This window comes from Atractosteus spatula, chromosome 4, assembly GCF_055471065.1.
Source record: "Atractosteus spatula isolate fAtrSpa1 chromosome 4, fAtrSpa1.hap1, whole genome shotgun sequence".
In the NCBI taxonomy this organism is placed as follows: domain Eukaryota; kingdom Metazoa; phylum Chordata; class Actinopteri; order Semionotiformes; family Lepisosteidae; genus Atractosteus; species Atractosteus spatula.
This window is the reverse complement of record NC_142709.1, coordinates 53,419,237-53,431,540: the sequence shown is the minus strand read 5'-3', so window position 1 is coordinate 53,431,540 and position 12,304 is coordinate 53,419,237. Positions and strand designations below refer to the sequence as shown.

Below are 12,304 nucleotides of genomic sequence, written 5' to 3'. Positions count from 1 at the left end.
AAGGGCACCTGACCCTCACAACAGGCTGGCAGACTTGAAGAAGAGGGAAGGGGGAGAGGATCCTTATATAGGTCAACACTAAATGTATGTATGTACTAACCCAGTAACCCATCTTCAAGTCGTTTGCCTTCTTATGTCTCACAGGCGGCGCTATCCCCTACCACAGGTTTGGCTCTGATTGGACAAGAATAATTAATAATTCCTTCCACTTAGAGCTTTTCTGGACACTCCACTCAAAGCGCTTTACAGGTAACGGGGACTCCCCTCCACCACTACCAATGTGCAGCATCCACCTGGATGATGCGAGGGCAGCCATAGAGCGCTAGAACACTCACCACACATCAGCTATCAGTGGGGAGGAGAACAGAGTGATGAAGCCAGTTCATAGATGGGGATTAGTAGGAGGCCATTACTGGTGAATGTCAATGGGAAATTTGGCCAAAATGCCGGGGTTACACCCCTTCTCTTTTCCAGAAACATCCTGGGATTCTTAGTGACCACAGAGAGTCAGGACCTCAGTTTCACATCTCATCCGAAGGACAGCGCCATTTTACAGTATAGTGTCCCCATCACAATACTGGGGAATTAGGACCCACACAGACTGCAAGGTGAGCACTCTCAGCTGGCCCCTCTAATGCCTCTTCCAGCAGCAACCTTAGCTTTTCCCAGGAGGTCTCCCATCCAGGTATTGACCAGGCTCATAGCTGCTTAGCTTCAGTTGACTGCCAGCTGCGAGCTGCAGGGTGATAAAGCTGATGGCAAAGAAGCAGAAAAAGCACGTTCCTCACCGACCACAGGACCACTGAAAGAGCCCTGGCCGATAATCCACCCTAACCCCAGCGACATTCAACCATTTGTGTGTTACTGCTTCAGGGATCCCAGGTCACAGTCAGCTACTAACATGAACCAGGCTCTAAACTGGGATAATGAAGCTCAAACTGTGCTCATTTGAGTGCTAATATTGGTTGAGAAACTCAAGGGAAGCCCCAAAATATTCATAATCAGCATACTGGTAATTGCTTGAACTTTCAATAACCATCTAAACTGTTGAGCATACATAAACAAAAATTAAGCAGACAGCATTGAAGCATACATCAAGTGGATAATGTCAGGAAATTTTCCTGAGTTATTTCTCTGCAGAAAAGTTGAGAATATAGTGTAAATGCTACCATTGTATACTGTATTCATTATCATCATTATTGTACATGAAAAATAAACAAATGGCATTATCCAAACCCTTTCATCACTGATTGTTATAATGCAACACACTGTAAATGATATTATGCGTTTTCTTTAACAAGAAACATTCCTTCATCCACAAAGAACCGTTGTACATCTCACCACTTGGTCATGGATTTTAGGTCAGAAAATGTATTAAACCAACTCTTTATGTAAAATTAAAAAAATGTACATTTATTTTTTTTTACATTTTTAGTTACAAAGAATACCAAACTAGAATGGTTGACTGAAAACCCTATTATTAACTACTATTCTACATTTTAGTTTATGAACAGATTTTGACAGCATAAACAGTTTTTAGTAATACTTTTTGAGGTGGTGCAAATTCATGTATAAAGCCCTTATAACCCATAAGGCACAATAAGAAAACATTAATACAGTGTCTATATGTACACTATACAGTGTCCTTGCCAATTCGTTGTATGGTTATCGATTGGTGATGGAAATGTAATGGCTACTTCTGTGTTAACAATTCTTCCTACAGTATGTACTTAGAAAGTGTAAACTGCATGACCTCACACCCCAAAATAGTCTCCCATCTTTTAAAGAAAGAACTAACTACTTATAATGTAGTTATAAGTAGCAATTAACAGGTTTAGAAATCTGCCAATGTAAGCTATTTTCATAAATGTTGTAAAATTATACAACTCTGTCATGATCTATGTAGAGCGAACAACTTGATGATATATGTTTCCACTTTAGAATATGCGTTGTCTTCACCTTTTTGCACTAAGACCTGAAAGTAAAGGAGAGGCTCCTGGCTTTTTTAGAAAATTTAGTTTTTTTTTTTAACAGTGCTACTAAATAAAATTGAATTATTCATGCTGATTTGTTCTTCACACTTATCCAGTCACTACTGTTAAAAAACATGTACACTCAGGTTTAAACTGATGGCAGGCTTTGAACTTGTCTCTTTGAAATTCCACAGTTATCTGTACATCGCTGGCATGTTACAGGTCACACATACTGTACAATATACAGATATGTCCACAAACATCTTATTACTTGGTTGACTGGCATGAGCTCCAATAGAGTGCCGCCCACCTCCATCCACTGCCCAAATCGCAGCTACGTCTATTTATTGCAACTATCCCATATATCCCTCTCTCGCATAATAACATGCAAACTATTAGTTGGTATAGGCAGGCAACAGAGATCTGCAGAGATAAGTGTTTTTTTTTTGGTTCAATGCTTGGAAACACACTGTAATAACTGAAAGAAATACTCGAGCACACTTTTTACTCAACATTGTCAAGCAAACAAATTTGTCAGCTTGTAATTTATATAAAAAACACACACAACCCATTTATTGTTCATAGACACTTAAATGTCCTCTTCTTCACCTTGCAAATCTGTTCAGTCTTCTGTGTCTTATCTCTTCTGCAGTGGATGACTGTGGTGGGATATTAAAGCCATATGGAAGCCTTCCCTCTTGGTAGCCACCTAAACAAAAAGTAGAGAAAGACTTGTTATCCAGCTAAAGGTAGGAAAGAGAAAACATTACCCCTTGTCATAAAACAAAACATAACTTACAGAACAGTAACCAGACACAGACATTTTGAAACACACAATACTATTTCTAAAGCTACCACATGCAAATTGGTCAAAGAAAAACACTCTTAACACATAGCTTCAGAGAAGCTGATTTCAGCATCCATAATAAACAATACTGCAAATTTCATTCTGGATGATCTACAGCTGTCTTCCAACTGTGGCCAGTCAGACCTTCCAGAAGAGCCTGAATTCTAGTCCAAAACAAAAGGCATAACATTAACTTTAAGCACCTCATCCCCCTAAAATAACAACCTGTCAGAGTTATAATTAACATTACAAACACATTGAAAGGGAGCTAGTATAAATATTGGATTACCACAAGGAAAGATCCTAAGTGGCAATTTTTATTTTTTATGGCAGAACACGGAGAACGGGCACTGGAATTCAAAATAAGCATCAACATTACCAGATTTTTATTTAAAGAAAAAGTGTAAAGTTTTATTAAAATCAAGACTTCCTGACTTGATCTTGGAATTAAATTTCACATTTTATCCAAGTTAAATTCCAATTTTGAGCAAAATACTTTGAACTAAATAAGGGAGGACACTGCAATGGAAAAGTGGGGAATAAATCCAGCAGATGGCACCAACTCCAAATACAAACTCCAGCACAACTGGAGAAAAATATAGCCCAATTTTTCCAAACGCATCTGTCCAGTAAGCAGATTTTTGTTGTTATGAAACACATGTAAACTCAGCAGAAGCAGGCACACTGTGGAATATGTACTTTGGTATTGTCTGACTGGATTTGCAGTCAGGCAAGGGATTAGTTCCTAACTCTGGCAGTTTCTGTGTGACACTTTAGTCAGTATAAAATAGGCAGCAGAGTGAAAAAAGCCTTTGGAATGGTGTTAATCCATGGATGAAAACAGAAGCTCAACCTGATTTTGTTCAGCGTCCTGCATAACAATGAGGTACCACTCTCCCTGTTCGAGAGCTTGGTCTCATGTACCCAAAGCACTCTCACTGAACCTTCATTGTTTTCCAAAACTCTGATATGTATTGCATCACAAATGAAACACGTCCACTTTCAAAGCACTGTATGGTGATCCAAAAATGGATTAAAAATGTTCAATTACATACCCTCATGGAAAAATCTTACCACTTATGGTTACACAACATGTGTGCTGTGTGTTTGAATTGGCAATTTAAAAAGAATAAAACAAGTATATGGTATATATCACCTCAGCTGTGGCCTGCTCTGTCAGTGACCCATGGTGTACTTCTATGATAACACTCACTGGGACATTGCAAACCACAGTTGAACTGATAAACAGTCTTCAGCTGAAATGCAGTGGCAGAATCATTTCTATATTACAGTACTTCTTACACAGAATTTAAAAACACATGTTAACAAGTATATATTTACCAGCAGGATAATTTGACTGATCAATTAGAAATACCGTTTCTAGAGTGATGTGACCAAATATGACACTAGGTTTGAACTGAGGTATGGGGAAGACACAATTATTAATTAATTTGTTAATACGTGTATGGGTTGTACCCTCAGTTAAGTAGTATTGAGCCCAAGACTAACAAGTATAATAATGAAATCAATTCAAACTGAACCCAATGGAAGGACAATCTATAATTAGGGATAATAATGGATAGATTCTTGATTTTTATGGGGGGAAGGGATTAAATGTGTGGTCCAGCAAAAAAAAACTATTTTGTTACATACTTCACATGTTTACCAAATTGTCAAGCACAGCTTTTAAACAGAAGACTATCTCATGTACAGCAGTACTGAAATATAATAAGAGCCTTTTCTGTTAATTTAATTTTCCTGCTCATCAATAAAGCTGATGATGAAACACCTTTCCGCAATTAGATGGATTGGAAGGGTCCAACAGTGCCTGCAGAGGGAAGCATATCATCTTCTTTCTTAAATAATTGTGTGGTCACCACTGCCTTTGGAACAAATTACGATATTAAGTATTTGAGCTTAAAGAAAATGATAAGCTTTCTTCCCTTTGTTTCTGCACCAAACTCCCCATATGAACAGAATTTCCACTATGCAAGGGCTGAACAGAAAATACTCCCCATGTTAGTTTTTATTTATGTTCATTTTCTTTTGTATTCATTATTCTTGACAAAACATTTAAAAAAGCTCTATACTTTTTATTTGTATATATCATACGGTCAGTTTACCATTTCATTCCTAATGATGACAGATTTTGTTATTAAAATGTTTTCAGCCTACAGTACCGACTCAGACCTCGGCTTCTATCTTGATATAGCTACTGATATGGCTGTCAACTCCTAAATGAAGTGATAACATGTCAGTGATGGTACTGTAAGTGATCCTTCATGAAGGTAACAACACTTACAGTGGCTCTACTGTGCAATGGCTTCCTGTCAAGTTTTGTGTCGACTTCAAAATTCTCATGCTCACCTACTGTATAAGGCTCTGCAGGCCATGGCACTTCAACACCTTTCTGAGTCTCTATCATCCTACTCCTCACTTTGCAACCTTTGCTCCTCTAATTCAGGTCTCCTGTCTGTCCCCATAAGCCCGTCCACACTCTTTGGGTGACAGGGCCTACTCCTGCTATGCCCCAAAGCTCAGAAACTCTATCCCTAATGATATCAGAGAGTCACCTTCCCTGAGCTCTTTCAATTTAAGACTCAAAACCTTCTTTTTTAAAAAGGGCTTTTATTTAACTGGCTCTATGTGCCCCTCATTGTTCTGTTAAGCACACAGAAAAACACTTTTAAAGGTACTATACAAAGTAAGTTTATTTTATTACAGTGCATTCTGCTTATGTGACATCAATGCATTGCTCGATAATTACAGAATATTAATAAATTCTCTTTGGAATTCCTTATCCTCTATATTAAAATTAAACATTACAGATGGCAAAACAATACAGATGCTAAATCTGTCTCATCATCAGGAATCCACTAATTTGGTGTTCATAATTACAATTAATTGATGCACTACAAACTAATTGCCTCTACTGTTAATTCTTGATTCTTCCCTTTGTCTTCAGACATACTGTACAACATGTTATTGTCAAATAACTGGCCTGTGGATTATAAAGGAAACCACTGAGCTCCCTTGACCAAAAATTATTTTGAAAGCAGCATTACCACAATAAAATTGTTCACTATTGGAAAAAAAGACTTCAACATTGAGATTAAATAAAGGACTTTTCCTCATCAACAATAACCATATGCAAGCTTTTAATCAACAGACATCCCCAGAAATGGCTGTAGTTCATTTATCTCATTATGCAAGCTAAATGATTAGGAAGAACCAGCTAATTGCTTATTAGCACCGGAATCACCCCCAGTCATGTAGCTAGAAAAGACAAGCAGCTGCCCTGTGCCTTGAAGACTGTTTCTCTTGTGAAACAAAGGTGGGTAATAAATGCCATGTCTTTGGGTCCAGCTTTTAATGAAACTTTAAATATAGAGTTGGGTCCAAAGATGAGGGATCAAAACAAAGATTCTGAATAACACTTAATAAATAAATTTCTTTTCCGGAATCTTACCACATGTGCAGACTGCAGACAAAAGTGACTGACCAAAAAAAAGATTGTCTTTAAATATTCATTTTTACAGTGCCACAGTGATTATTTTCCCTTTATCTAGTTACTTTGCAAGGCACAGGAGTTAGCAAGGAAAAAAACTGCAAAAGAGTTTAGTCTAAAAGTAAACACTATATTAGATTGTGTCACAATATTCATTTTTATACAAGTTCCAAATTTTTTTTCATGTTGCAGCTGACGCCCCCCCAAATGAACAGGAGTCAGAATTAGAGCATATTTAGTAACAACTCAAAAACCTATTATCTGTTTAATTGCCATTACTTAATAATTAAATAGCACTTCTTAATAAGTTTCATATATGTTTAAGTATGCTAGGAAACAACAGAATGAAGACAATAGGCAATTAAAATAGCATGTTTAATGACCATATTCAGCACTGCAAAACAGCACTAAAAAGAAGGTCATATGGACTTTAAAACACAAGATCATGATATGTCCACTGGCTCCAATGGGACAGGCTCGCAGAAGGTAGGCTGGGCCCAGCAGAGCAGAGAGTACTGGTTCCAATATGGGCCATGTCAACAGCCAACAATGGCTGAGATTCTCCAACTGAGGGTGCAAAACTGGCCAAGTGCCACTAGGGCATCCCTCAGAACCAGGGTCTGAGATACAACCAGGTCCTGCAACACAACCAGGTTATCCCTCAGAACCAGGATCTGAGATACAACTTGGTCCTGCTACACAACCAGGTCATCCCTCACAACCAGGTCCTGTAACACAACCAGGGTCTGTGATACAACCAGGTCCTGCTACACAACCAGGTCCTGCAACACAACCAGGTTATCCCTCAGAACCAGGGTCTGAGATACAACCAGGTCCTGCAACACAACCAGGTTATCCCTCAGAACCAGGGTCTGAGATACAACCAGGTCCTGCAACACAACCAGGTTATCCCTCAGAACCAGGATCTGAGATACAACCAGGTCCTGCTACACAACCAGGTCATCCCTCACAACCAGGTCCTGCAACACAACCAGGTCCTGCTACACAACCACAGTATATATGTCAACACTTAGGCTTGCTGCACACATCTTTTATAAGCAAAAACTATCGAAAAATGTAACACCAACATTTGGTCTCTCTCTTTATCAGATTCCAGACCAGCATTATGATGGATATTTTGGAAAGTCAAGGTGTAATAGAATTGTGAATTATATGATATGTTTGCTGGTGCCAAAGCTGCCTGGGAGCCATACAGATAATCTTTGCCCTGACCTGGAGCACAGACCTTCTGCTTAGCCTAAATGTAATTTACTGTTAAAATTGAATTTGATGAGAACGCTGTAGTGCTGATACTTCAAAAGGCAGACAATGCACAAATTCTGGTGAGGTATTTGATTTATCAGCTGTGAAAGAAGTCCTTCAACATGAACTCTAACAGATCTGCTTCTACAGTAGCGTGGAGGATCAGGAACTGACACTATGCTTACAACTGCATAAACAACTTACACTGTATTGCTAAACACAGTCTTATTTAGTCAGTTACAATTGTCTGAAAATGAGTTGATCTGTGATTGCTTTGCTTTGTTCAATACCCTAATGTATTCTAATCTACATACCATAAATTTAGACATTGTAGACTAGAGTTTCGTTTCATTAATATGATCTTTTATACCAAAAATCTGACCGGGGCAGAAGGCAGGTGAAGAAATTTTAGGATTTTGAAGGATTAATATTTTTAATGGGTTTTCTTGTTTTGAGGGTTAAGTATTTGCAGATAATAACAATCTTCTCTCTTTGGCTTAATACAAGTATAAGGCCCTTACTACAAATTAACCTAATGTGTGGATTAACCTATTACAGCAGCACCAGTAGTCGAACTAGATTTGACTAAGTCAGCAATACATATTTTAAAAAAAGTTAAAAAAAACTTCCATGGGAAACAAAATCTAATAAATTCCATTGTTCTGCACAAAAAGGAAGCAATCAAAGGACCATAGGAAATGAACTTGGTAGCAAATATAAACAAAATGAGGCAGTTTCTGCCCTGAAGCACTGCTACTTTACAACAGGTCTGCTGTGAAACAAAGCCAAAACACTATTAAAGTCAACGAGCAGGCAGACTTATTAACTTTTCCTACAATTTTTAAACCAAAAGACAGGCGTAAGTGTGCCTGAGCCAAAAATCAGTCTCAGTAATTTAAGCCTGGGACTCATCGGACTATGATTTTGACTTTATCGAATTTTATTATTTCAGAAGGAGCCTTGCCCACCCATCTCCTTCATTTCCCCTTTACTTTACTGACTCTTACTTGTGAAAAGCACAGATGGGGCCAAACTGGAAAAGCACAGCTTCCGCATGAAGCTGATTAATTACAGTCCATGTCCCCAGGACTGTAAAATACTTTGAGAAGAATCGGTGGTTATTTAAAGCACCTAAAGGAGAGATGCAATTTCGTCGTGTTCCAATTTCTTGCCTTTGTGCTAGATTAAAGGAGACACTTACCCCTGTCGTGCACGCTTGCTCGGAGAGCGGCTTCATACTGCTCCTCTTCGCTCAGTCCTCCTGTATATGTGTCATACCATGAAGGATGGCCATAGGCCTGGGCAGAATTGTTGTTTCCGTAAGGCCTGGATTGATTCTGACCTCGGTAACCACTGTAACCTATAGGACAGAAGGAAAATAAAATGTTTTCCTGTTCATTTCTTTTTGGTAAATCAGAGACATTTCTCCTTCTGAAATATTTTAAGATACATGATCTCCACACTGTCCTGCAAGCAGTCTCGCCAAATCAACCCAATAATCCATGGTGCAGGTAGCAAAAACATAAACTAAACGAGAAACACTGCATTATTAAATGCTACTTTAGATCTATGTGTTTACGTTGACACATAATTTACATATTCTAGACAATCTGTCTTCACTCTTCCCCACTTTGCACTTCCTGAATGGGCTCTCTGGACCTCTTGCCTCCTCCCCTCTCCCAGCTTTTGTTCTTCTGTGCTCTTTAATCTTTGCTGCCTGCCCCGTCTTTCTCACACTTGAAGAAGGCTTCACACCCGAAACGTTGTGTTATCTCTCTTCTCTTTTCAGCATGGAATAAACCTATTACTTGTTCCTTTGCAGACTACGCATGCTGACGCAGCTAACCACCTGAACTATTCTAGACAATGTTGGGAAACAATAAAAATAAAAAATAATTGTAAAATATAGATTTAAAGTAAATTCCAAATCAAGGAATGCACAATTTTTGTAACCCGTTAAATATATATATATATTTTTCTTTAGAACCAATCTAAATGAGGAAAACCTACATTAGACTTAAGATACACAATTAGACTTAAACGAATGTCCTACACTGACAGACAAAAGGAACAAGACTAACAGAACAAGTTAACCAGCTGTTGTTGAAACCGATATAGTGGCTTCTTTGAATAAATGGCTGGATGAGCTCTTAGGATCAATTAACCACTAACAATTAGATACTTACTACTAAATGGGCAAAATGGGCTGATTGGCCTCCTCTGGTTTGTCACTTTTCTTGAGTTCATAACAAGCAGAATATTTCAAAACCTTCAGAAATATACTTTCCTGTATCCATCAGTCTAATGCAAAGTCATAAGGTGTCAGAGCTTAACAAACAACAAAAACCTTTTCTATGCACATTTAAATACAGATTTTTAATTTGCTTCTGAATTAATTGTTAAAAAAGCTCAGCTTTAAAACCCTGTGGAAGGTTGCACACAGCACAGAACTATAAAGCCCTGTGTGACAGACCAGGGCAGGAGCAAGGTACTGCTTTCACAAAATCTCACAATGGCAACAGGAAATACAGTCCAAGAGTCTGTCTTACAGGCCCAAAAATAAAACACCTACAGTAACACAATCATCAATATTTTTATACCAAATAAAAGCTTACTTGCACACAAGGGAAAATTCCTAAACATTTTACCAATCAACTAATAATTGCCAAATTAACCCCCCGCTATTTACAATAATTTAGAGGCTATACAGAGACCTCCAGTGGCAGGTCAGTTTGCATTACTTCCCTCTCTTTAACAAACCTGCCACATAAGTAATTAAAACCAAATACTGTTAATCACTAAGATTAATTTATATAAGATGAATAACTGACTGAAACTAAAGAGGCTGATCTGCATTGCTGTTTGAAACATAAGGTACAGTACATATAAATCCTACAAAACCCTATAAAACACAATCATACTGAACTGCAGTTGACTCTGTTTTTAGGATATATTATTATCAGATTAGTTCAAATATTAAGAATTCGCCAGTAGATGTTTTCACCCTGTGTGAAGTATTTTCCGCCCTTCAAATGAACTATACTTATGCTACAGTCTTGTCATTGATCAAGTCTTTCCTTATCACTTTAGCAACAGCAATTTTGACAAATGTTTATACCTGTGACATGCAACATTAGATGACCTTTTCATTAAAAACACTTCAAGATATATGTTTATGTGTATATATGTTTAACATACTGTATATGTATGTTTCGAATCATGAGGTCTTCGACAAATGCATCAATAAAAATTGTAAATTGTTAATATCAGTTATTGCACAGTAGAATGGTTATCATTACTGTCAGGAGAAGCACAAGCGCTTACAGAGTACTCAGTTTACACAAAGGAAAAAGGAAGTGGAACACTTTAAAGACTATGGACACAGAAAAACAAAACAGCCACATGTTATTTTTGTTAAACTTCTGGGTTCCATTAACAAATAAAACAGGGAGCAGTTTCCTGACTGAGGTTCATCACTTTTTATTGCTGAAATATTTTTCAAGCAGTAAAAGTCTTTTTACTGTCTTATCTACTGTGTTTGACCCTCACAACATTTTTACAGTACGTGTGAAGTATCTCTTTTTTCTGCGGGAAGGCTCGGGCTCAAGTGGATTTATGCAAACTGCTAAGAGTCTGTTTAATTAGAGCATAACATACAGATATTTATAAAGGATCAAGTTTCTTCAAGACATCGCCTTGTAACAGGTGTGAAAACAGTTTATTTTAGCTCATCAAATTCAAAGGCACAGACAAAGTCAACGCAGTGGACCTCTTCTGAATCAACAGTGAGAGACAAACCAGCGGACACCAGTAAAAACTAAGGGAGAGGTACATTTCATATTGAGAAAAAAGAGGCACTGCTCTACACAAAGGGTTGTAAGAGACTAGAAAAAGCTAACCAGCCATGTTTTTCAAGGCTGATACCATTGCTTCTTTCAAGAAATAGTCAGATGTATTATTGATGAATAATCAAGTATTCAAAATCTTCAAATGCATCAAGAAAGTCAATTTGTCATGTGCAAGCCTTCAGTTGTAAAGCATTACTTTTCCTTTTATCTATTCCCCGTATCCTTTTTCTAAACTCTTTAGCCTCATTGGCCACCTAATTATTTTTGTTAAACCCACTTTTTATTTATTTTAATTTTGCTCCATACACCGAACAAAAGACTACCACATTTTCCCACCACCTCCAAAAGTCACCCTCCATCAAGAGTGGTACCCTCCTTCGAGGTTCTACTGAAAGACCCCAAAAATGAAAGCAAGAAGCCTTGAGCACATCAAGAGTGCAGTAGCACTCTAATACTCCACTGCCCCACAACAGGATATGTGACAGTGAGGATCCTGACGCCAGGAGACATACATACTATTATCTGGAGTCATATCAGCCAATAATATCTGGAGCAAATTAACCAGATTAAATTATTTGGCTGAGGGGTTAAATACAGATCATATGCCGTGCCTTACAAAATTATTTGCCCGCTTACAACACCAGGAACATCTGTACCTGTGGTGCCCATAGCGTGTGGAACAGGAGCTCACGTGGCTATCCTGCCAATGACCACCCTTATACCAAGTGGCGGATAAAAATAATTAATAATTTCTTACACTTACATAGCACTTTTCTGGACACTCCACTCAAAGTGCTTTATAGGTAATGGGGATTCCCCTCCACCAATGTGCACCCCCCACTTGGATGATGCGACAGCAGCCATA

The 12,304-nt window shown here is 38.0% G+C and overlaps 1 protein-coding gene across 2 annotated transcripts in view; it reads right to left on the bottom strand.

Moving 5' to 3' along the window:
• Positions 1–1,392: 1,392 nt before the first annotated feature.
• Positions 1,393–12,304, bottom strand: part of rhbdd1 (rhomboid domain containing 1) — a 40,381-nt gene continuing 29,469 nt past the window's right edge. For both annotated transcript variants that reach the window (XM_088912732.1, XM_088912733.1), the window contains exons 7-8: positions 8,793–8,951; positions 1,393–2,682 (exon numbers count right to left, since the gene is read on the bottom strand). In XM_088912732.1, coding sequence (XP_088768858.1) covers positions 2,579–2,682; positions 8,793–8,951 — 263 coding nt within the window. In that variant the 3' untranslated portion in view covers positions 1,393–2,578. The remainder of the gene's footprint in view (positions 2,683–8,792; positions 8,952–12,304) is intronic.